We start from the raw sequence: 24,683 nt of genomic DNA, 5'->3' as shown, positions 1-24,683 counted from the left end.
ACATGAGCTAGTCGCATAGTTGAAGCAGTACCTCCCAGCTGCTTGGACATTTCGTCCTCCGCACATCGCTCAACACTTGTGAAAACTCACCCATCATGAATGCTACCTGCGATACAAGCCCATCTCTCACACCGATCCTCCCGAACAACACAGCTGGCCCAGTCTGTGGACTCACAACTTCCAACAACACCGCAATTGAGTCTTGTTGCCAGGGCAGTGATGCCATACTGGACTACCAATGCAAGCAGTACTGTAGTACAAACTTGAATATCAAGGAGTTTGTTGAATGCTTGGCCCGGGACTACAATGCCAGCGCGCTAATGGCGATGAGACCTTTCTGTCAAGAAGGCATTACGAGCAATAACACAGACCATCTGTCGGACGATCAGAGATCTGGTGCGAACAGCCGACCAGTGGGAACCAAATCCATTTGGTTGTTGCTTCTCTTGGGCTTCACCGCAATCGCAAATGGCGAACTTGTCCCTTCGCTATCGAGCGGCCTGACTCGTCGGCAAGCCGATCCCACATCAGCGTGCTCAATAGAGCTGGGCGCCAACTACACCACAATCCGGAACTCGCGCAAAATCAGTGCGGATATGGAGTGCAGCGATGACACATATTGTACGCAGAACTTTGCTGTTGAGACAGACATCCTCCAGAACAACCGGACCATCAACGGTACTTCAGCTGCTGAGCCTCAGTACGATGAGTTTTTCGGGATGCTCCAGACCAGGACGAATCGCCAGTTCCCAGCTCTGAGCAGTGTCAAGCTGAGCTACGATTTTCTGGTTGGACCTGGAAGCTTTTGGGTAGATTTCACACCACATGCGGTACGTGGTGCTTTCCATTCTGTCGCGCCGCATAGTGAAAGGCTAATATGCTCTATCAATCAGTGGTGCGTCAATGGCACTGTTTCAGACTGTGCTGGTGTCGGTGAGAGCGACGATCCTACGCCTGTTACCGCGTGTGGGCCGCTGTTCGTTCCGGACTACGAAACTTCTGCAAATGCTGGGGAAGCATCAACCCAAACCACACAGGGGATCTTGAATGTCGTGGTATGAACTGAGCTGGCTGTAACAAGTAACGAGTACCGAGACTGATATCCATACAGCGCTATTAAGCATGATCGGTGGCTTCCACGAACGAATTTGTTATGCCAATAGGCACTTACTCGCAGAAGATGTGGCCTTCATCATTGGGGGTTGGACACGGAAGGACAGGCGATCGGTTTGAGGGATGTGGTCGCTGTGATTACCCGTGGTCCTGACAACTCGCACTACATGTACGCCACTGCGGAGTGATTTACTATTACCGCTAGAGTAGTCTCACCAGAGTCACGGGCTCCATACAATTATTACCACACCTCGTCTTTCCGGACAACAAGTACAACACTGTGTCAGACTTGGATCCTCAGGTGCAGAACGGAAGGCAGGAGACTGTTGCGCCGCCGCCAGATTTCAGGAAGCATGGCATGTGGGCAAGACCGCAAGAGACTGACTCAGTGGGTCAAGCGGAGGCATGCTTGATCCCTCACGCTAATCCCTCGCCCTCATCCTCCAACAGGAACCGGATGCCTGCCCCACAGTCACCGGGTTGTGGGATCCACAATGCTCCCACTTCATTCCATACCCACTAGCGTCATCGGATGAGTCCGCCTACACTAATCACTCCCTCTCGCTACTCCCGCCGCCTCATCCAGTAACAATGCGGGCATACCGTCAGTAGTTTCTATCCAATCGACAGATCATGAAACTGTGTTCGCCGCAGCGCATATTCTTCTTTCGATAGCAGGACCCCTGTGGCCGTGGAGCATATGATCATGGACGCCATTCTCTCGGCTTGAGGATAGAAGCCGACATGTGAGAGCTTCACACAGGAACGATCAAGCGGTCGAGCGCTGGAGCTCACAAGACTGAGCACCTTGGCAGCTATGGTAGATAAATACACCTACCAACTGGCTCGTATCCAGCATTCGAAGAATCCCAAACACCATCGATTTCACGCAAATATGTATCAACTCAAACTCTTCTCCCTAATCGGATCACTGGCACTGGTCAACGCTGCTCCTACCATTCTCAAGCGGAACGACAGAACCGACCCTCTGCTCCTTACGTTCTGCGAGAACGGATGCGGTGTTGATGGAGTGTCAAATCAAGTCACCTATCCTTTCAGCAACGAAGGATCGGCTTTCCCGGGCGACTGCGTCCCTACTGGCTATTATAATCGGCAAAGTGTCGAAATTGTTCAGGACTCAGAGCAGAGTTACACTGTCGAGCTGTTCTCTGGCGAAGGTTGTAACAACCCAATTTTGGTGAGTACTTGGGTCCATTGCATCCACTTCAGAGTTGGCAAGCTGATCTTCGAACTAGACGGTAACAGAAGATGGATGCTACACGCAGCCGGAGGGTCAGATTGTATTGTCGGCTAGAGCTAGCTTGAAGTGAATTGACCAAGGGTATATGCAGATGAGCTGCTGCAGGTACTAGTTAGCATAGAGAAACATCTCGAGTGACCTGTACAAGGTCTGGTCGAGTGTAGACGTTACTGGACGCATTTGGTGGATCAATCTCAGCATAAGCATCCTCTCTCTACCATCAGCACTTTCGACAGCTCGAAATCCTGCAAAATCGCCTCACATTGCCTCTCGTGTCACCAACGTGCGTCATTACCATGTGGCATGATACCCACAGGGCAGCCTGCCAGATATCTCAGCCTGCCCCTCGGCGGTGACTAAATAACACCGTGTGATGTCAACAGCAGAGCTGCGGCTGGACGGGACGATGGAGTACCATGCGGGACCATGGAGCATGCCCCTTTACTTGCCATTCGAAAAATGAGGTCGGCCAAGAGGCTAAGACCAACGACAAGGAGCAAATTCACCGTAGCAACAGAGGATTAGCGAGAAGGACAAGTTTAACCACACAGTCCTATAGCCATTGGCTGCTAGCTGTATGAACAACAATGGCAATGGTCCATCGATTTCATCCCGCAAGATAGGAGTCGTGTCTCCACAGGTTCCGCGAGCTCGTAGTGTTCAGAGCTTCTCAGCAGGATGAGTTACAACGTATAAGAGGTGTCTGATTCCAGCGCCAGTCTCATCTTTCAATCTTTACTCCATACACAAATTGCCTTGAAAACTCAGAAGCAATCAACAGCCGCAGACATGGCCGCCATCCTCGTAGCCTCGACTTTTGCAAGCTGTCTCCTGAGTCAAGCCATGGCCCAGAGTGGACCAATGTCGCTCTGTACCGGCCTGAGTTGCGAAGAATGCCCGAATTCAATCACTACCTCTGGTACCGGCTACCCTGCCTGCGTGGTGTATGACCGAGACACGGTTCTTGGCAGCAGCGCGGGCGACTATGCCAACATGGACGGAGACCTAAAGAATATCTTCTACGATATTGGTGCGTTACAGACCGACTTCGAAGCGGATCAGCAGCGTGAAACTGATGTACATTAGCTCCGCAAACAAATCCAGAATGCAAGACCATTGTCGGAGTCCTGCCAGCACCACAGGTAAGTGGCGCTAAATCAGAATGAGAAATCCCAGAACCGGAGAGCTGATTCGCATTTGGGGTGTCAGATCCAAACTGCGGCTACCCAATCTACGCGGGCTCAGGAGGCGTCTGCTTCAATGGACCAGGAACCAAATCGACATTCATGATCCAATTCTGCTGCGGCACTGGCGATTGTACTGCAGCAGGTGCCAGTAAGCGGGATGACAATTCCGCTGTTGCCTCAAGCGTAGTCCTGCGAGACATCAACGACAACATCCTCGTTCCCCAATCCGTTGGTGACAGCGCCGGCGAGAAAATGGACATCTTCATGGAAGACCTCGGACTCAACTCTTCCACCGTATTACTCGCACGATCGACCACTGGCGCTCCAATATTCAAAGTGGGCCACGAGGAGTATGAGGACAACCATCATGCCATCACCAAACGCGACTGTGACACTTTCATCGCAGACGGTGCTCCTTACACCAAGACCGGAGACGTCTCCACACAGATCGGAGGGTACATCTGCGGTGATGCCGTCACGGTCGGCATCACGAACGAAGTCAGCGTCAGCCAGACAACGACCTTCAGCGCCTCCGTCGGCGATCCCTTTGGCGTTGTCTCAGCATCAGTCGGATTCGAAGTCGAGGAATCAGCGAGTCAATCCACCACTTACGAATTCACGCCTTTGCCAGGACAATGTGGACATGTTGCGTTCACTCCCTTCTATACCTGCACGAGTGGAACCATCACGGGCTGTGAGGGCGGTGACCAGAATGGCGAGGTGTGCACGGCGAAGCGCGTTAGTGACGACCGTATCGATGGAGCCTATTCTTTTGCGCAGACCGAGTGATGCCATAATATGGCAGGACACACAACGACATGCTTGGTGAGAAGTAGTCGAGCAAGGCAGCTATAGTCTTAGCTTACAGTACGTACGATTAGCTATAAATCGCATGTCCTCACATACAAGCGCGATGACGCAAGTCGAAAAAGGAATAAGATATTTTTGCTGGCTAAATGAGGCGACTTACTCGATAGATTGCTCAAAAGCAGCTGCTAACGCACTGCGCTGACCCTCCATACCTTGCCATGCCGCTGTGAGGCACAAGATTTCCATACAAACGACGGTCGAAACTCTTTACTCGTTGGAGAGCTGCAGGTATCATGGCTGTCTCTGGTACCAGAAGTCACATCTGGAGGTAGAGCTGCTGAAATATGTTTCCAACATGTTGTATTGGGCACATCTTGCAGTTGAAATTGATCGCTCTGTTGGCACTACTCACGTTACTCCTGCGCTCGTGAGTATTGAGTACGCGTTGAGAGCATGGTGGGCGATGCTGAGTAGCCTATGAGGGGCAATAAATTCAAATGCACCTGGAATGGTCCGCCACCATGCCTTAAGAGCACAGTTTCGTCCTTGTTGCCTGTCCATACTGACAGCTCCATCCTGTGCGCAAAGAGGATACCATATGGCTCGGACGTGATCTTGAATATCTCTTCCTTTCAACGGCTCTTGCTTTGTGGTGAGACAGCCCAATGAACGGATCTCCTTCTGCAGGCGCTCCAGTGCAGAACGTGACGTAGACTGTGGATGCCAACGAAGGACTAAGAGCGCTAGTATCGTCAGAATACGTGGTATGGATATGGTAGCACCGCGGTCGTGCGAAGAAGTGGGATGACAAAGCAAGCGGGCACCAGAAGGCGAGGGAAGTGTGAAGTGAAGTTCGGCCGAAGTTTTTCCGATCCGACGTGAAGGCACCAGCTACGCCATAACCTTCGTCGTTGTCAGCGCTTCAGTCCCGCATAACTTTGCGGAACTACCACATTTTCCCTCTTCCTTACATCCATCGCCAATCTGACTGTCTTTTCATCGCTAAGAGACAGTCAGCCAGGATGGACGATACGATGTCAGACGCGGAGAAGGTAGTGCGAGCCATCACTACGCATTGCCGATGATGCACTGACCGTTGCATGTGATAGATCCGTGCGAAGCGGTTGGCGAAGCTCGGTGGTGCTGGTCGCCCAGATGCTACCGCCGCCAACGATTCGAACTCGAACGGTTCAGCGATTCCTCCCACTACAACGACCGATGCGAGCTCGGCGAACACAGCGCCTGCGAACGACGGCGCCGACGACAAGCCAGCGACGCCACCGATCGATCGTAGTAAGCTGCTGAACAATCTGGAAGCTCACAAGCCTGCAGCAGTGTCAGCTCCTCCCCCGAAAGAGCCCGTTAAGATCACAGTAAAGCCGCGCCAGACGTCGCCGGGCGTCAAACGCGATCGAGACGGCTCAGAGCGGCCACAATCACGCTCCACGAATCGCCCCGGTGAGACCATCGAGGTATGGCAGGACAAGGTTCTCAAGCAGGTGTATCGCGTCACATTGAACCAGAACGAGACCAAGGACATCCATGGCCACAAACTGGCCTACCTCGGGGGAGTCAAAGAGGATGGCGCAGACTTGCTCCAAGTGGATAACTCAGACAGCATCTTGACGGAAGCAGCGAGCCATGCTCCACGAGGCAAGATTTTCGAATACTTCCTGCAATGCTTCAAGCGTGCTGTTCGAGCGAGCAAAGACCCACGGCACACTGGCAGCGAGGAGAAAGCTTTCGTGTTGAAGGAAGCACGACGGGTGAGCATGGGTTATTGTATTTTCGCGATCACCATGCCGGATATGTTTCCCGATTTTGAGCCAACCTCGAATGCGCTCGTAGATCATTTGCTGGCAGATCCAGAGTCCGATCATGGCATTTGCACAGATTTCCTGACCGAAGCAGTGTCGAGATTCGAGGAAGACGATACCATCAAGGAGACGATTGTCGGCGCGGCAGAAGTCTTGAGTCAACAACTTGCTCAGAAAGATATGCTGGCTGATTACACGAATTACATCACCGCCATTCGGAACCTGCTACGCTTTCCGAAGATCATGAATGCTGTGACTGAGTCGGAGATGTGGGCGCCTGATGTCGAAGCACAGGACATCGAGTCAAAGACGATACTGGGACCTTTCTTCCGCTTGTCGCCAATGCAGCAAGCTGCGGCGAGCAGCTATTTCTCGGCGCCTAAGACGCGCGACAAGGCATTCATTGCCAACGCGCAGGTAAGCCAGCCCCTGCTCCGGACGTCGCACGTGCAAGGAAAGCTGACTGAAAATAGAGCGCAACACGCATGACGTTGAAAACGCATCAAGAGCAGCTCTTCCTGATAGCGGATGGCATCGTCAAGGCGGGTCCTGCCACGCGAGGCCGCATCCTGGACTGGTTCGCGATGTGCGTCAACAAGAACCACCACAAGCGAGCGATGCGTGTCGACTATAAGCGAGTGTCCTCGGATGGGTTCATGGTCAACGTCACAGCTGTTCTTGATCGTCTCTGCAGTCCCTTCATCGACGCCAGTTTTGGCAAGATCGATCGCATAGATGTCGACTACCTGCGTCGCAACCCACGAGTAGACATTACCGACGAGACGAAAATCAACGCAGACCAGGCAACGAGTGACGAATTCTATAAGAGGCCTGCGCAAGGAACTAACAATTTCATCTCCGAATTGTTCTTCTTGACAGTGGCTGCACACCATTACGGCACTGAGGCGGCACAGACACGCATGACGACGATGCGAAAGAGCGTAAAACGATACGAACAGGACCTGGCAGAATTTGAGAAGGAACGCCACAAGTACGTGAGCGATCCACGATACCTACAGCGGTTCGAGCAACATGTTGCCAAGGTCAAGCAACAGATCGATGACATGTGGAGCACGATTCACGCTACAACGGGTGTCCTACTCGACGATGCAACGCAAAAGGCCTCCATGGACTTCATGCGATATGTCATTGTCTGGCTGCTGCGTTTGGCGAGCGGCCAGAATCTGCCCAAGGAGCAACTACGACTTCCACTGCCAACACAACAGCCGGATGTCTTCAAATGCCTCCCTGAATATTTTCTGGAAGGCGTTGTGGACAACTTCAAATTCGTCACCTCGAATATGCCACAGGCTATTGTGCCCACACAGACAGCGGAGCTTGTGCAATTTGCCATCGCGTTCTTGCGCAGCAGCGAATATGTCAAGAACCCAGGCGTGAAGTCTGGTCTTGTGACTATCCTGTTCTTCGGCATCATGCCGTATGCTAACAACAGGCCAGGTGTGCTGCATGACCAGCTGCTTGGCTCAGACTTTGCCAATACGCACCTGCTTCACGCTTTGATGAGGTTCTACATTGAGGCAGAAAACACTGGCACGCACACACAGTTCTTCGACAAGTTCAGCATTCGCTACGAGATCTTTCAGGTTGTCAAGCGCATATGGGTCAACACGAAATATCGCGAGAACCTGGCAATTGAATCGAGAACAAATACGGCATTCTTCGTCCAGTTCGTCAACATGATGGTCAACGACGTCACCTTCGTTCTTGATGAGTCTCTCTCCAGCTTGGCCAAGGTGAACGAGCTCACAAAGGAATTGGCCGACGGGAGCATCATGCAAGACTTAAATGACGAGCAACGAAAGGAGAAGCAGGATCTGCTCGAAGACCACAAAGGAAGAGCCAAGAGCTACCTCGGTCTGACCTCTTCTACCATGGAAGCTCTCATCCTCTTCACAGAAACGCTGGCCGAAGCATTCACGATGCAGGAAATCGTCACCCGTCTCGCAGACATGTTAGACTACAACCTCGACACACTTGTCGGACCACGACGGAAGAACATCGTCATCAAGGATGATGACCTCAAAGCCGTATGGCACCCCAAGAGTCTACTCTCCGACATCCTTACCGTCTACATCAATCTCTCCGAAAAGCAAGACTTCATTCACGCCATCGCCCGCGATGGCCGCTCCTACAAACCCGCCAATTTCGTGGAAGCCACAGATATCATGAGGAAATCTGTTCTCAAATCTCCCGAAGAGCTCCGCGCATGGGAGACGCTCGGCGAGAAAGTCGCTGAAGCGAAGGCATTGGACGAGCAAGAAGAAGCCGATCTGGGCGAGATTCCTGAAGAATTCGAGGATCCTCTGCTGGGCATCTTGATGACGGATCCGGTGATACTGCCAAGCAGCAAGAGTGTGGTGGATCGCAGCACGATTCGGACGCATCTGCTTTCCGACCCCACGGACCCGTTCAATCGTGTGCCGCTGAAGATCGAGGAGGTGTTGGATAATGTGGAGCTGAAGGACAAGATTGATGCGTGGAGGAAGGAGAGGAAGGCGGAGAGGACTAGAGGAGAGGCGATGGATACTACTGATGGCTGAAAGATGTGAGTCCTTGGAAGTCATGGGTCTGCTCGCTATCAAGGCAGATAGAGAGCTTGCATGCATGCGCTTTGCAACAAGCATGAATGGGAAGAAAGGAAGGCAATGAACGGAACAGTGCATACGTTCTTGTAGATTTGAGTGAACGATAGCACTGGTATGATAATGATAACTGAACTTATATGAGCCCCTGTGTGAATTGCTCTGGTCGTCTATGCATCCCGCTATGGACGTGATCGTTTCTCTGCGAGAGCCACCACGTCACATCATGTTGCGGTGTACCCGTTGAAGGTGGCCACGTCATTCGAGTCGAAGAACATAGCGCCACTCCGTTCATCAGTGACAGAGGCGGTACCGGATGATTGATCAGATCGTGTCCGATGTAAATGGCAGCCTGCATGCCCCGCAGTACCTCCGCACAGCACCAAGACGAGGATCCGGATTTCTGTGGATGGAATAGTGGCAGGAAGATGGTATTCTTGTCGAGCACAAGTTCCTATAGCAAAGATCCCTTGTTTGAATTCGTATTGAGCTCGTGTAGGACGATGCCATGGCCCTCTATGTCCTGAGGAAATTGGTCGCTGCCTAGTGGAATCGTAAGTGGTGGTAGCTTCGCTACCAACCACTTGTTGAACTGATCAATCTTCGTCAAGTTGTAGTTGCCGATCTTCGTGCGTATCGAGGTGGCTGCATTGTTGTGGTCTCTGGTTGTCTGCTTGATCGGCTCGCGATTAGAGAAGAGGATTGAGCTGTTTCAAGTGCCCGAGTAGCACACTTTCACCTATGCAAGAGAAGTGCTAGCTTCTGCCTTGGACGGATAATTGCCGAGCACATGAATTTTCGTTATATTCGGATAGTCCTCTGGAAGTGTGAAGTCGGACAGTAACACAGGTGCGCCGGGTGAGGTTCACACGATCTCCGTTGCTAGATCGAGGAAGTGCCTCCACTTGTAGAGGCAATCTAGGCCCTCGCGGAAGCCCCAGCTATCGAAGACTGCTCTCGCTAGGTCGTCTGCGTAGAGGCCTCCGAGCGAGTGTGGATAAAGACAAGAAGCCGATCGAGGTGAAGAGAGAATGCTCTTGACGAAATCTCCTATAGCCGGTGGCAGTTCTGAGAAGAATCACTTGATTTTCTCGACTTTACTAAGGCAGAGGAAATCCTTGGTGACTGCAAATTCGCGTGCCTCGCGTGAGACCCATGACGCGCCTGAATGTAAACCAGCGTCCACTGGAGTGCCTTCTGCGATCACAAATAGAGACGGTATATGCAGAGTACTGTTATGCTTTGCGAGCGGACTTTCTTCTTCGACGGTTGCAGCATTAGATAACAAGTTTTCCTCTAAGAACTAGTCGTCCTCGCGTAGGATTCCCATCTCTTCTAGGTCGCTGTTATCAACAGGGCCGCACTGCTGAAAGGTGCGAGCGGTAGACGGAAGTCTAGGAAGGAAGTTCCTAAGTGCAGCTAGCGAGTGGGTGTGCAAGGGAGTAACCTTACTCCTTGTTGTAGCAAATGCCTGTTGCACAGAGTCTTATGTCGCGATTGCATCGTTGGCGCCAAGGAGTAGCTCCTCTTATACCGGGCACCATGTTTCTGCGGCCAGTCACGCAGGAGCTTTCAACCTAGTAGGGAGCTGTCTCTTTCCGGTTCTTCTTGTAACCTGTCCACTTACTTCAAACTTCACAACCCCGGGCGCCTGACCTTGATCCTCATCGGCCTCCGACATGGCTCAACAGCAGTCGGCACGGGATACTTCATATCCAGCCATCTCGAGTGCACTTGTCCCATGATGACACTAGGAACCAGGTATAACAAAATTCCAGTCGGAATTGTGGTACCCATGAAGAAGAACACGCCTGCCATGAAGAGCCCAAATCGCTCTTTCATGGTCCAGTTTACGAAGATGGTGCCTAGTTCCTTTCGCTGTTTGGTTTCTGCGCGAAGCTTCTCGGCAGCTGCGAATGCAGCGTTAATTTGGCGAGTTTGCAGGTCGCGCTGCAGTTCCTGTTCCGGATCACCAGCGCTTGCAGTAGATTGGAGAGTAGGACTCCTGGTGGTGTCGAGAGCCGGTGAAGAGGATACTGATGTCGGGGTTTCCTCTTCCTTGGTATCGACTTTGCGGGATGCGGGCTTCGCGACTGTGTGCGATTGGCCATTGCGCAAGAAGACATTACTGAGGATCGTGAAGCCCAACAGAGTGGGTAGTATGAATGTTGAGTCTGGCATGGCCAAGTTCTGTGCCCATGAAAAGCCCTCGACGATCATGGTTGGGTCGAGGTTGTCGGCGTAGATTTTGGAGACCTTGCCCAGCATCTCAAAGTGGTACGCTGGGTCCGTGAGCTTAGGATCCAATGGCAGATGGTTCTCCGCGAACATTCGTGCCTGAGCTTCCGCCGCTACTTGTGCTTGTTCCATTCTCTGTGCCATGGCCTCTTCGTAGCTCAACATCGGCTCTGGTGGGCCCTTTTTGGGATCAGCAGCTAACCATTCCAAAGGACGCAGCATCATGCTTAGCAGCCCTTCCTTGTGCCCGCACTTGATACGTATGGTCTCGCTGAAGGCAATCAGCAGACCGAAGTTAATGAAGCTCGAGGGCCGTAACAGAGGCGCATTGAACTTTTTGCCTATCCTCTGAGTCTCAAGTATTCCGTTCAGCCAACCCTGTAGACGATATCTACTGCGGATATGATCCTTAGTCACCACCTCCCCCCTACTTTCGGCCTCAAGTACGGCCTTGTAGGTATCCTTGTTGGTCCTCTGAAGCGCAGAATTGACAATGAGAGGCCTTAGGTATGACCGGATAATGGCTGCTTTGCGGGCAGGCCTAGCCCCCAAAAAGTAGCCGACGCTGCATCGCACCAGCACGGCTGCAACCGGAATGGCATAGCACCATGACAAGCCCAGTCCGTGGATGCTGTCGAGGATGGCTGAGGGAACGGCGGTGACGATGTCTACGGCGGTGCTCTGTCGTGGAGCAGTCGAGGCGAAGGTTCGCCGCGGGGAAGCGTGGGCGAAGATGGATGCTCGTATGGCGGGCGGCAGCTGCAGGAACTGTGCTCTGGTCACGCGTGAGCCCAGCAGCGATGCCATGACGGCGCGCCCGGAGATGGCAGAGCGACGAGGTGATCAGAATTCACTTGGCATGGAACAAGTTCGCAAGTTCGCGATGCATCAATGAGGAAGCTTCGACCCTGCATGTCGCGGATGATCTCCGTGGTTGCATGTGATGCCATCACCGCCCTGTGGCCTACGTTGTCTCCCGCACTCCACTGCTTGCTCTCCCCTAAAAGATGACACGAATGCCGTGAGCGACACAAACCGCCTCTCAGTGCTACCACAATATGCCTACGCTGCTGCAGCGCGCTCGCCTCGTTGCATCCAGAGATCTCTAGAAGCGGTTCTGGCGCCAACCCAAACCCAAAGAGCTCAAGCGCTGCATCCGTCGCTGGCTGCCCTCATGGCCGTCTTCACCATCCTCAGCTTACTGCTCGGCGTCGTGGTTTTGGGCAGTCTTCTGCCGTTGGGAATTTATCAGGTCGGAAAGATCATCGGCCTGGTCATCAAGAGTAAGACTCAGCATCGAAAGGATATTTTGCTGGAACGTGCAGAGAAGGAACAACGTGAGCAAGAGAAGACAGACAAAGTTGGCCGCAAAACAGCAGCATCGTCGAGCAGTTCTCTGTCAAGCGAGTGGGATAAGGTCTCAGACGAGGATGGCGACGATCGGGAGAGGACACCTGTGCCGAGCAGCTCTGCCAGCTTCGACTCCCACTTCAATGGTGTGATTGGCTTCTTCCACCCCTTCTGTAATGCAGGAGGTGGTGGGGAGCGGGTGCTGTTCGCTGCGATCCTGGCCACGCAGAGACGCTATCCGAATGCTCTATGTGCCGTTTACACCGGCGACAACGATGCCACACGAGAACAGATACTGGCCAACGTTCGCGACCGTTTCGATATCGACCTCAATCCTGCAAAGGTCGTCTTCTTATATCTGCAGACACGAGACTGGGTCCTGGCGAGCAGATGGCCACACTTCACGTTGCTCGGTCAGTCCATAGGCAGTCTCATCCTGGGCTGGGATGCATTCAACCTGCTCGTACCTGAAATCTTCGTGGACACCATGGGCTACGGCTTCGTTTTGGCATTGTGCCGCTTCCTGTTTCCCAAAGTGCCGACAGGTGCTTATGTGCACTATCCTACGATATCGACGGACATGCTGCAATCTCTACACAACACCACTGGCAACCAAGGCCTCAATGCGGGGCAAGGATCAGGCTGGAAAGGTCGAGCGAAGCAGACATACTGGGAATGCTTCGCATCGTTATATCGTTGGGTCGGTGGCAGCGTGGATGTTGTAATGACGAATTCCACCTGGACGCAGAATCACATCTCGGAGCTATGGGGCAGAGCGCGAACGAAGCAGAACATGAAGCACCCAATTCAGGTTGTGTACCCGCCATGCCCTGTCGAGGAGTTTCAGAAAAGGATACCAGTCGATGCGGCAAGTGAAAAGAGCAGGACGAACAATATCCTCTACATTGCACAATTTCGCCCGGAGAAGAAGCATGAGGATATCATCAAAGCTTTCCACTTGTTCCTCAAAGAGCATTACGGCACGGCATCAGCGGAGGAGAGGCCGAAGCTGATCCTCGTGGGCAGTGTGAGGAATGATACGGATGATGAGAAGAAGGTTTACAAACTCCGCTTACAGGCTCAAGAAGTCAAGGACAGCGTGGAGTTTGTGGTCAACGCCAAGTATTCACAAGTTGTAGAGTACCTGAAGAGCAGCTCGGTAGGCGTGAACGGCATGTGGAACGAGCACTTTGGTATTGGAGTCGTGGAGTACCAGGCTGCGGGTCTGATCGCGGTCGTGAACGATAGCGGTGGACCAAAGTACGACATTGTCGTTGAGATTGATGGAAAACCGACAGGTGAGTTGTCAATGTCACAGAGATTTGGTATTATGACACTGACATTCTTACGAGGTTTCCACGCCTCTACGCCTGAAGAATTCGCCTCGGGCTTCCACAAAGCTCTCTCGCTATCGCCCAAAGAAGCCTTTGCCATGCGACTCCGCGCACGACAGTCCTCGCTACGTTTCTCGGAACAGGTATTTGCAGAGGCTTGGCTAGGACAGTTGGCGTGTCTCATAGCGCTTCAGCTTCCGTCGCGAAACTGTTCGGGCGTTGTTAGCTAGTTGATGGATTTATGAAGCGATTCACAACTAGATGCTCAAGCTGGAGCTGACTGCCATAGTCTCATCAGATATGCGATAAGGTCACGATTCCTCCATGTCTCGAATAGCATCCAGGATAGAGACCATTGCCTTGTCGGCCTGAATCAGTTCCTCGTGAGTCTTGCGTGAAGAGCAGCCGTTGTTTTGAAGTGGGGACGTTTCACAAGCTGTCGCGTGGCATCCCTGCATTGTTGTTGTCTAGACTCGTATCGGTAAGTAACGCGTCTCCCACATCGCCCACTTCCACCACATCCGCATGCAAGCATTCGCACCTCCAACAGACATATCCCAATGAGTCGCATGACGCGCGCGAAGGCCGCCGCCGTCGCCGAGCAGTTGCACATCGACGAGGACGCGTTGCTCGAACTGAACGCCCAGAAGGACGACTTGGTAGCCGCGTTGTCGCAAACTGGAAATCGAGGCGCGCTTCGCGAATTGTCGCCAAACAGTGTCAGCAGCAACATTGATGAAGAAGCAGAAGTCGAGAGAGAGTTCATAACAGAACCAAAGGAGACGGGCGACAAGCGCGCGTGGAAGGGCACAGACAACGACACGCTCAACGCTAGCTCCACTAGCGCTACAGGCGCTCAACTACCAGAAGTCATGCCAGATGAACACGAAGTAGCGCAGTCACCAGCGAGCAAAGCTGCTTCAGACGACCTCGTTGCTAATGTGCCAGAATGTGAGTGCTGACTTGGTGCCTCCTGCTATTTCGGGACTCCTTGCGATCACATGACGCTAATGCAGGAGTACAGTTGAGGCTTCGCATCTGCCATTACACGATAATAGAGCGACGACACCTCCATCTGATGCTGTCAAACTCGCTTCAAGCCAGTCCCGTGGCTCGCCCTCGGCTCTGCAGCTTGATGCGCCGAACCTGGGGTCAGAGGCGACGGAGGTGACACAAAGCACTGGCCAGGAAACCAACCAAGACGGGAAACAACAGCAACGGGCGCTGCAAACGACGACAGAATACGAGAATCCGCAAATCCCATCGGCCGACGCTCTTGTCTCCGACGACATGCCCAACCTTTTACAAATCAAGCAAGCGGATTCTGCCCAGCGTCCGTCCACACCACAGGCTGAAACTGGCCGCCAATCGTCAATGGATATATCGAATGTCGAAAACGTGGACCCAAACGGGAAGTACGATCAACTCGAAAAAGCGGTTGTCGATGCTTCCACACCTCCGAGATCAAAGTCAAAATCACCCAGGATCCCTGCTCCAAAGCCGACTTACGACCAACTCGAAATCGCAGCGCTCAATGTATCCAGATCAAGCAGCAGTCCCCCCTCTCCAAAAATGCCCGAGGACGCAATAGAGGCATTGGACTTCGAGAATGACGCCCTTGAGCAAGTCACTGCGCAAGTCCCAGATGTCCAAGATTCGCCGCAAAAGCCCAAATCCCGCAAAGCTGCGCCACTTGTCCGGACAACCAAGGCAAGTCAAGCTAGAATCTCGCTCGCACATGGTCTTCCGGATGCGCCTTCCAAGGCACCGGCGATGGGGCGGCCCAGGCAGTCCTTGTCTCAATCTACCGGGAAGCGCATAACATCAACGTCCAGTATGAAGTCAAACGGAACTGCTGCAGATGATTCGCTGTCAATACCAGAGAAGAAGGAAGTTATCATCCCGCACAGCAAGCCTAGGCCAATGTCGATGCAGTTTAAACCACCACCACCGCCAGCAAAATCAACCAAAGCGCCTACACAGAGCACTTTCCAACTCCCTGGTGAAGCCGTTGCTGCCAAGCTAAAGGCAGCAAAGGAAGCACGAATGCAAAAGGAAGCTGAAGAGTCAAAGAAGAAGGCTTTCAAAGCTCGACCCGCTCCGTCGATGACCAAGGCGCCCGCTGTTCGTCAAACCAGTACCAGCAAAGCTCGAGAATCATTGATGAATGGCAGTGGCAATACTCTCGCGACATCGACTGGTCCTTCTGCTGCTCGGCCGGTCAGTGTTGCTAGCAGCCGGCCAACGACGAGTGGAAGACCTTCGACGAGCTTTGCGAGACCGACATCCAGTGCACGACCTGCTTCCTCCCTCAAGACCAGCAGATCCAGGCCTTCCACCAGCGGCGCAACTAAAACTACTGGGCGTCCTTCCACCGCCATGGGCTCATCAGTCATCAGAAACAGACCTCGTCCAAGTACTGCTATGGCTTTGAGTAACAACCGGCCGCGCACTTCCCTGGCTCTGAAGCCAAACCCTCCCGCTGCTGCAACATCTTCTACGTCAACCTCTGGCGCACGCCCTCCTGCTTTTCAAGCCGGAAAAGGCAAGGAAGTGTTTCAACGTACGGCACAAGCCAAAAACTCGGCTGAAGCGGCGAAACGGGAGAAAGAAGAGGCTGCAAAAAAAGCGAGAGCCGAGGCTGCTGAGAGAAGTCGTGCACTAAGTCGAGAGTGGGCCGAGAAGCAGAAGGCGAAGAAGATGGGAGGTGCTGGGGCGAAAGCAGCTCCTGCTAATCCAGCAACCACTACTGGACTGAAGCCTGAAGATGCGATGAGTGGTATCGTTGAGAGCATCGAGACGGCCTAAGCGATCATGTTGGGAACCTGGAACGCTCCTTGGATTCACGGGAAACGAAGTCGAAGAATTTGCTGCTTGTTTGCTTTCTTGTCTGGATTAACGAACTGCATGAACGAATGCATCGGACACTTCTACCAGGACCACGAAACGTTGTCAAGGATGAGTGCATTGGAATTGGAAGACCTCTTGTTGCTGGTTGCCACTGCTGCTGCCTGGCTGGCTTTTTGCATTACTTGTCGTCACCGCTGTTGTCTTGCTTGGCCTTTTCCCATTGCTTGCTTTACTGCATTACCACGTCATGGGATGGAAACGAATTGTATCAGTCACTCTGTACGTATAGCGTCGGCGCTCCGAGAGGCGCTGTCTTTCTTTTTCCTTAGGTTATGCATCGTGAAACGAAATGAATCTTGAGTACTTGCAGATTGATGATCTTTTTTCTTTCAGATGTTTTCGCAGAGGACCATACGGCGGTCTGAGCAAATGAATACGCAGAGCAGCAAAGGCTGCTACGACATGAGCTCTGGGCGTGGGCAAAGTGCTGCTCGGATATATCGATCCTCTCGGACATTTCGGAGCCGAAGCTGGAGGTTGAAGGCCGCTCTGCTGCTTGCTTCGCACGAGGCAGAACCTGGAACTGCGATGTTGCGCATCCCATGCCTCATTCTACTGACTGCATGGCGAGCCTCCAACACGTGCTCGTCTCCAAAGTGGCAGCCGTGTTCGTATCTGGCCAGACCAAGATCTGCGACCTGGACTTGACATCAATCAAAAAGGCTTATGTCCGGCCAAGCATTTCCCTTCTTCCTTCCTCATGCTCGACGAGACCTTCGCAAGCTTTCCGCTCCTTGCTTAGCATATCATTGTCATACAGAGGTCCGCATGTATTGTGCAGAACCCATGTGGGATCTCCGGCTGTGATTTGCGACGGCCGCATGCGCGAAGCTGTTCGTGTCACATTTCGATGTCTCTAATGGTACAGTACAGGTGGCTGAGTAAATGTTGACAAACAGGCTGAATGTGAACGAAGTGTACTCCAGAGCTGTAAGATGCTTCGCATTGCGTGACCTGCATGCTTGCATTCTGATTGAGCTGCCTTCTGCTTGCGCTGGAATCCAGCTAGTACGCAGTTGGTGCCGAAGGATTCTTGCTACGCGATGGAACGCTACTCTGTTGGTAGTAAGGTGGAATTTTAACTTCCTCACTTTGCTCGTGCGACTTCGTATGTCCGGTCCGTGCTGGCTGTGGCTTTACTTTGTATGTTGCACTGCATTTCAAAGGATGAAGTGGCATGGAGCGTAATAGATTACCAAGAGGACTTGCTAAAGCAGGTTAAGGAAGGAAAGAGAAGGAGCAAGTGGGACCTACGAATTGCATGTATAAAAGCCGTAGGAAGGTAACATCAATTGATCTGTCTCAGCATCGTTCATCAGCATTCAGAAGGAGGACAACCAGAAGGCAGTCTCATCCTCGTCTGACAAGAACCAGTATTGCAACAACACGACCTCACAAGAACAGAGTCAAACCCCAGCTCAAGAGCATAACATCTGGTCCATCTCGAAGATGTCCAACCAATCCCTCTACCTCGACGCCCCAGGCCAACTTCTCCGCCTCGCCTCATCCTCAATCCCCCAACCCGGCCCCGACGAACTCATAATCGAAACCAAAGCCCTCTCCATCAACCCCATCGACGTCGCACAATCCACGAAAGGCCTATACCTCAAGTCCTTCCCCCGTATCCTCGGCCAAGATGTCTCTGGAATCGTCCACTCCATCGGCACCCAAGGCAACTCACCATTCAGCACCGGAGACCGTGTAACAGCCCACGCCTGGTCCATGCTCACAGGCCAAAACGAAGACGCCGCATGGCAGAAATACGTTCGCGTAAAAGCGAAGAATACAGCGAAACTTCCTAATAAGATCAGCTTCGCGGAAAGTGTAGTGTTGCCTTTGGTGCTCAACACAGCTGCTGCAGGATTATATCAAACCTTACAACTACCTCTGCCAGAAGTTGGGAAGAAGCGAACTGGAGAAGGAGTTTTGGTCGTGTATGGAGGGTCGTCAGCTGTAGGGTTGTCAGTAACTCAGCTTGCGACAGCGAGCGGAGTGCGAGTTATCGCAATCGCGAGCGAGAAGAATTTTGAGTTGGTGAAAGAAGTAGGAGCAGAGGAGGTATTCGACCAGAAACAGGGTGATGAAATGGTAGAGAAAGTCGTAAAAGCTGTTACGGCGACGAAAGAAAAGTTCATCGGAGTATTCGATGCGATTGCAGTCGAAGCGACGTATAAGCACGACCTGGCCATTTTGGAGAAATTGGAAGGAGGAGCTTTCGTTTCTACGCATCAGCTTCCTGAGGATCTGCCGGAGAATGTGAAGGGGAAGTTCATTTTCGGGTTGGGAGAGTTTAGTTTCGCGCTGTGGGAGAACTACATTCCTCAGGCGTTGGAATCGGGAGACCTGAAAATCAGACCGGAGCCACTGGTGGTGGGTAAGGGTCTGGAAAGTATCGAGAAGGCCCTTGAAGTCTACCAGAAAGGCGTCAGCGGGAAGAAGGTTGTAGTCGAGTTGTGATTTGCCGTAGCAATTTCCTAGATTGTTAATTCGATCCCGACATATCGCATCTTCATCCTCGTCAAAGCGATTTACCTCGGGTTTCCCATGCTATATGTCATCGCTCTTCGATCGCTATGCACTCTTCATCATCGTGGCGCCTCTGAAGACTTTGACAACTAGGCGGTGAGGCTGAAGGTTTAAAGTCAACTTCTATAACCCTCAGTCAGCATGACGTCCGCGCATATGACCTCTATTTGTCGATCATGGTCATATCTACATTCCTGGAAGTATAACAGCCCTTCAGATGACCTCGTGGGGGCAACCAAACGAGAAGACAACAATTCTGACAACGAGTCTGCGAGCGGTCAGCCTGGTTGTTTTTGAGCTGTGCTAATCACAGGCCGCAAAGTGGGAAGGTCGTCCAGTAGAATGCGAAACGTGCAACCACTACTGTAAAAATGCCCAATAGACAGCAGCTATAACGACGCGTGTGGTGTGGTGGAAGGTTTGACAATTCAAGTGCCGACGTCCGAAGGCCGAAGTGCAGCCAGGCACAGAAAGCATCGCAGAGGTGAATCAGCGTCGTCAGCTTGGTCGGTGTAAATTGCGGCCTCGTTGTCATTCGTGTGCGGCTGTGTTTTCGTTCGCACTAGCCACCGAGGCTGGGAAAATGCACGTTGGTGGTATGCTTGGGCGTGGTAGGTCAAGTCGCAACAACCCGGGCCTATCCTCTGCTAGCCGCAGCATCAAGCCCAAGCTGCACGAGCACCATCGTTTCATCACATTCCAGATAACAGCGCAGTATGCATAAAAGCGCCGCTACTTCGGTTCTTTGTGAGACTGATACACATGACAGCTGTATTGGACGCATCTGGCGGAGGCTGCATATTGCATGTTGGAGCGCTCATGCCAGTGGTCGCTGATATGGGCAGTCCCACTCTCAGGGTCTTGTTTGCTGGCGGGCGTTTCGCTTATCTCGATAATAAAGACCCTCTCGGACGGGAAGAGGCATCAAGCATGTCCTTTGATAGCGAGGCAGGGACTGAGACAAGGTCCTTCGAGACCTGCACCGCGCCTCCGACATGGCCCTACTGTTCTCAAGCGGTTGTTGCCGGCTTCATGCAGTGAGGTTTGTACCTGCTTGGAGGCTGCTCGGGCCTTGACATGCGTAGGCAAGGCAATCCGGGAAGCCGCATCACGGCCCCATTGACAGAGTCAGCCAAGCTCGTCGTCTCCAATGGTTCAGAGCGGTTCCACGTGCATGGCTTGCGGCGGGCGTATGCGTCTCAGTGTGGAGTACGCATCACGGGCGAAAGTCATTGGATCCTTTGTGCAGGAACGCTGTAAGAGGCGCGAGCTATACTGCATTGGTGACGAGGTGATGCAGTCTGGAGAGGAATCGAAGATGATCCGGCAAGGCACGAGGCGCTTGTCCGTGGGAGAGGTGCAAAACATACCGAGGATCCCGAAGCTGCTACGTCGTTGTTCGCTGCGAGCGCATCGAGCCGCACTTTTGCCAAACCAGTCGACTATTGCCACGCTATCGACCTGCTATGGCCAGCACGCTCGCAACTTGGATGATCGCCATCAACCGCAAGCGCCAGCGTGACGAAGACGCAAGAGCTTACCCCACCGATCAACCGACACTTGTGAGACATTGTGGAGCGCACTGATCACCAGAGGGACGAGGCTCGCACGCATATTGCATGAGAATTGTGCAACGGCGACTGGCGTGCAGTGCCAGTGCAGTGCCATCTCCCAGCGCAGTGTTTCCAATAGAAAGACTAGTCTCGAGATTGCTGCAGTCGGCCGGGGTAAAGTCTGCCAAATCTGGACGCGACCCTTGTTCATCAGCATCAATTTGCGGGTGCAGTAGTCAAGCGGGTACAATGGGCGTGGGGTTGCTCGCGCGCTTGACTCCAGCAACAGCAACGAGCGGGTGGGCCCCCAGGATAGTCGGAATGGGTGCATGAACGCTCTGGTGGCCTCCGCACCCAGACTTGCAGTGCTGGAGAAAGGGTTGTTGGTACAAGCGACTAGCGAGCGAGCGAGGTGGAGCGAGGGAAGTGGCTCTGCTCGTCTAAGCAGTTGAGGTGGCAAGAGGCATTATCGGCATTGGCAGCGACGTCGCAGCACAGCACCGGGCCTCGACGACGACGGCAGAGCAGAGCTTGGTTGAGGGCGTCGGAGGATTGAGAGGACGTCAGATCATGTCTCGCAAGTCGTGCCGTGGGCGAGAGCCACGTTCCTCGCCTACAGCCTTGGAGGCTTGCCAAAAGCCCACTCTGGCCGGCCGATGCCCAGACAGCTCGAGCAGCAACGCATGGGCCGCTGTGAGATTGTGCCTTCATGCAGCAGCACAGGCAGTGCCACAGGAATGGAGGCAGAAACGCTGCCATCCGTGACAAGCAAGCGAGCGAGCGGAAACACAGTCGTGCCGAATCCTGTCTCGCTGCTGACTACAGAGACAGAGACAGACCGGACACTTCGAGCGGCGTGAAACGCGGAGGCAGCGGCAACCAGGTCGTCCACCTCCAGAGACTAGTTGCTAGCAGGAAATAATTGCTCAAGAAATTGCGTGCTGCTGAGCTGATCAATGCCCACCACGGTGCATCATCTGACGGCGGGTGATCACGCCAGACAGAAAACAGAATGGCCGAGCGCGAGATGCACGCCGCATAGGGTCAACACAATTTTGTCGGTTCCAACCGCATCCTGCGCAGCACACTGAGCCCCAAAAGCGTGAGACGGTGGAGAGGATCGCTATGGGCGCTCGGGCCTCAGCGCTTAGGGAAAATCACTCGCTTGGCCTACAATGAGCAGCAGCAGCCTCCCGTGGCTCATCAGTTGGCCCAGCGAGAGCTGCTCTGCTTTGTGCTTCTCTGTCATGGGGTGTGGAGCACTGTTGTCGCGCAACTGCTGGTGGGCAGCTCGTCTCAGATGTTGACCGGGGCACCCCAGCGCGGTGGGCGCGAAACCTGTTGCTGGGCGTGGAAGTTGACGGAGCCCGATACTTCGACCCAGGCAATGTTGAAGGCGAGACAGATGGCAAAAGATGATGGGACCCATCACTTTTGCGCTCCTGCCTCCGCAGGCTGCAGGTCGTTCACTTGGGTTAGCGGCCAGTGCAGTGAGTGGGGCTCAAGCAAGTGCCTCGTGCACCACTCGGCCATCAGAGTCGCTGGCCTCCCACACGAGGCTTCTTTAACAGACGCTCGCCCTCCTCCATCAGCTGGTGATCATTCGGCTCGTATTTATCTGCTCATACACCATCGCACTTTCCTTCAGCACAGTGCTCCACCAACACACATTACCTTCGTCCATCCCCGTCGCACAATCGATCACGCTCTGCCAAGCGCTTCTTCCGCCATCGCCAGAGATCATACCACGAGGTCATTGCGCCATTGTCCGTGCGGAGTTCGACTCACACATCCACGTCTTCAAATACTCCTCCGACTGCGCTCCTTGGACAGTCTTCCATTCTGACACACACATCAATCTCTCTGGACGCTTGCATTCTCTGCAACCACAATACACTGCTCTACGCATCGTCGTCGTCGTCACCACCACCACACCACAACCCCACCTCCACAATGGACTGCTTTCAAGACTTCTGCCTCCACTGTGACCGGGATTCACCCGATGGACCCTACTGCTCTCAGAAGTGCAAGCTTGCCGACCTGGAGCGATCGAACTCATCATCACCGACCTCACCCACATCACAAGCAGAGCGCAACTGGACACAAATGCCTTCCAATTACGCTGCACCCTCATCATCGAGCAGCCGACCTCGATCATCATACTTCATGTACTCACAACAACCATCTCGACCCACGGAGCGACAGTTGACACCTTCATCATCACGAACATCTCTGTCATCCACCTCATCTTACTCAACAGCTTCCGGCACCTACTCCACCGAAGCCAAGGCACAACTCAACGACTACTTCTCATCTTTCGATCAAGCCAAAGCCGCAAAACGACGATCGAGCACCAGGTAAACCAGGACCCACAATTCGCTGCTTCGGATTTTCCTCCGAGCTGCGGACAAAGTGCATTCTGTACTACCTCAACACTTTCTCTTCTCGGCCAACGACATGATCGAGCTCTCCACACTCTACCACCACAGCGGCTGTCCCGACGAACAGTACGGAAGCAAGGCCGGCGTTTCTTCTTTTTACGAACTCCAAAAATCTTCCTCTTTGCTGTACCACTAAAAGCATTTGAATGGACAATGTCAGTAACGAAACCGAATGTACCTGGGCGAAAGTTTTTCTCTTTACCATCTCGGACGAATGTTTTGTTTGCTGGGCGGGGGCGCTCAAATGGGAAACGGAACTCCAAATGGCCGGCGAGCCAATTGCATGATCTGGAACTTTTTTTTTTTTTGCGAAGCAACGGTGTTTCAAACAGAACTGGGTTCAGCAGCAGCATAGAGGAGGGGTCCTCTCTTGCGTGTCTGGTCATGTTTTTTTGTTGGATGTTTGACCTGTACCCAGTACGGCGGGAACAGAAAAAACCTTGTACTGTACGCTGGGACGAAAGACGAGGGAAGGGATCAATGCTTGCTCATGAGATGTTTCAGAGCCGCGTGTCCCTTTACCAACGCAGAGGGTTCTAGGGACTTTTTTCTTTTCAGTTGCATCAATGCGCGCGTCGCATCGAGGGATGCCGTCAGCGGGAGTTTCAGCAAAACCCGTTTGACGTGCTACAGAGGAGCTTGCGAGCTCTCTCCAAGGGCAAAAATGTTTGCTGCACCAGTATCCGCGGAATGCGGTCACAAAATTTAGGTAGTTGGTCGCAATCAAAGACAACAAAAGACCCTTTCGGCAATGCCTGCTTGCTTACCGCTTACTGTACTCTCTGATGACTCTGACTCTCATTTGACTTCTGTTTGTTTCTGCTGTCGTTCCTACTCATGGCCATTGCTACCTTCAATCCCAGCGAGAGCCGCGCGTAACACCTGCATAGCAGTTTCGAGCTGCAGACTCAGTGCATTGCAGTGCAGCAATTGCGAGTGATGACATCGTTCGAGCACCCGCGGAGACGAGTAATCACAACAGTAGTTAGCCGCGGGCCACGATGATCCCCAGAGCTACAGTTTACTCCATGTCAAGGGCAACAACAAGCGGCTGTCGTGATCACTGGAAGCGCACTGGTCCAGCTCATCTTTCCCCGCACGAAAGCAGCTACTTTGCCTTCAAATGTTTTGCCTTTTACGCCAGCCTGCTCCTCGCAGATCGCTATCGTCCGTTTGGCCTATAGTCCAGTGCCACCTACCTAATTTACACGTACTTACACTTTCTTACCCTTTTCCGCAAAAGTCCGCTCATCGCGATAATCTTTTCCTCTCCCCATCTCATCTCCTCGTGATCTACTTGGCTGCTAGCCAGAAAAGTCACATGTCCATGTTTCGGACTCTTCTCCTTTGCTTGCCTGCCCTGCTTGCTTCTTGCGGGCAAAATCAGAGAAATCCCAATGCTTTCCTCGGGTGCTACAACATTTCATTTTTGGGGCCTGGGACGGGAATTTGTCGAGCAACTTATTTATTTTGTGGGTCGGTGGTCTAACGACTCAGTCCATTCTTACCCACTGCTGCGGACGCGGGTTAGTGTGCTGGG

General features: G+C 53.0%; 10 protein-coding genes across 10 annotated transcripts; 9 read left to right on the top strand and 1 right to left on the bottom strand.

Annotated features, from left to right (window-relative positions):
* Positions 1-95: 95 nt before the first annotated feature.
* Positions 96-1,120, top strand: RHO25_007129 (uncharacterized protein; the record flags this gene model as incomplete). The annotated part of the gene is made up of 3 exons (XM_065602897.1): positions 96-830; positions 894-1,055; positions 1,112-1,120. The coding sequence occupies 3 exons, from the start codon at positions 96-98 to the stop codon at positions 1,118-1,120; spliced, it is 906 nt and encodes a 301-aa protein (XP_065458969.1).
* An 888-nt stretch (positions 1,121-2,008) lies between these two features.
* On the top strand, positions 2,009-2,444 carry RHO25_007128 (uncharacterized protein; the record flags this gene model as incomplete). The annotated part of the gene is made up of 2 exons (XM_023597903.1): positions 2,009-2,311; positions 2,370-2,444. 2 exons carry the CDS (start codon positions 2,009-2,011, stop codon positions 2,442-2,444), a joined length of 378 nt encoding a protein of 125 aa, XP_023452891.1.
* A 719-nt stretch (positions 2,445-3,163) lies between these two features.
* Positions 3,164-3,460, top strand: RHO25_007127 (uncharacterized protein; the record flags this gene model as incomplete). The annotated part of the gene is made up of 1 exon (XM_065602896.1): positions 3,164-3,460. One exon carries the CDS (start codon positions 3,164-3,166, stop codon positions 3,458-3,460), a length of 297 nt encoding a protein of 98 aa, XP_065458968.1.
* Positions 3,461-3,479: 19 nt separating this feature from the next.
* RHO25_007126 (uncharacterized protein) lies at positions 3,480-4,350 on the top strand (the record flags this gene model as incomplete). The annotated part of the gene is made up of 2 exons (XM_023597902.1): positions 3,480-3,516; positions 3,584-4,350. The coding sequence occupies 2 exons, from the start codon at positions 3,480-3,482 to the stop codon at positions 4,348-4,350; spliced, it is 804 nt and encodes a 267-aa protein (XP_023451666.1).
* Positions 4,351-5,393: 1,043 nt separating this feature from the next.
* Positions 5,394-8,749, top strand: RHO25_007125 (uncharacterized protein; the record flags this gene model as incomplete). Its single annotated transcript, XM_023597901.2, has 3 exons — positions 5,394-5,423; positions 5,481-6,605; positions 6,662-8,749. 3 exons carry the CDS (start codon positions 5,394-5,396, stop codon positions 8,747-8,749), a joined length of 3,243 nt encoding a protein of 1,080 aa, XP_023451665.1.
* Positions 8,750-10,426: 1,677 nt separating this feature from the next.
* Positions 10,427-11,836, bottom strand: RHO25_007124 (uncharacterized protein; the record flags this gene model as incomplete). Its single annotated transcript, XM_023597900.2, has 1 exon — positions 10,427-11,836. The coding sequence occupies one exon, from the start codon at positions 11,834-11,836 to the stop codon at positions 10,427-10,429; it is 1,410 nt and encodes a 469-aa protein (XP_023452941.1).
* Positions 11,837-11,972: 136 nt separating this feature from the next.
* Positions 11,973-13,943, top strand: RHO25_007123 (uncharacterized protein; the record flags this gene model as incomplete). The annotated part of the gene is made up of 2 exons (XM_023597899.2): positions 11,973-13,677; positions 13,732-13,943. The coding sequence occupies 2 exons, from the start codon at positions 11,973-11,975 to the stop codon at positions 13,941-13,943; spliced, it is 1,917 nt and encodes a 638-aa protein (XP_023452937.1).
* Positions 13,944-14,273: 330 nt separating this feature from the next.
* RHO25_007122 (uncharacterized protein) lies at positions 14,274-16,521 on the top strand (the record flags this gene model as incomplete). The annotated part of the gene is made up of 2 exons (XM_023597898.2): positions 14,274-14,664; positions 14,738-16,521. The coding sequence occupies 2 exons, from the start codon at positions 14,274-14,276 to the stop codon at positions 16,519-16,521; spliced, it is 2,175 nt and encodes a 724-aa protein (XP_023452956.1).
* A 1,551-nt stretch (positions 16,522-18,072) lies between these two features.
* On the top strand, positions 18,073-19,080 carry RHO25_007121 (uncharacterized protein; the record flags this gene model as incomplete). Its single annotated transcript, XM_023597897.2, has 1 exon — positions 18,073-19,080. One exon carries the CDS (start codon positions 18,073-18,075, stop codon positions 19,078-19,080), a length of 1,008 nt encoding a protein of 335 aa, XP_023453006.1.
* Positions 19,081-22,655: 3,575 nt separating this feature from the next.
* Positions 22,656-23,063, top strand: RHO25_007120 (uncharacterized protein; the record flags this gene model as incomplete). The annotated part of the gene is made up of 1 exon (XM_065602895.1): positions 22,656-23,063. The coding sequence occupies one exon, from the start codon at positions 22,656-22,658 to the stop codon at positions 23,061-23,063; it is 408 nt and encodes a 135-aa protein (XP_065458967.1).
* Between the last annotated feature and the right edge of the window lie 1,620 nt (positions 23,064-24,683).

This window comes from Cercospora beticola, chromosome 4, assembly GCF_033473495.1.
Source record: "Cercospora beticola chromosome 4, complete sequence".
Classification (NCBI taxonomy): domain Eukaryota; kingdom Fungi; phylum Ascomycota; class Dothideomycetes; order Mycosphaerellales; family Mycosphaerellaceae; genus Cercospora; species Cercospora beticola.
This window is presented reverse-complemented; position numbering and strand designations above follow the sequence as displayed.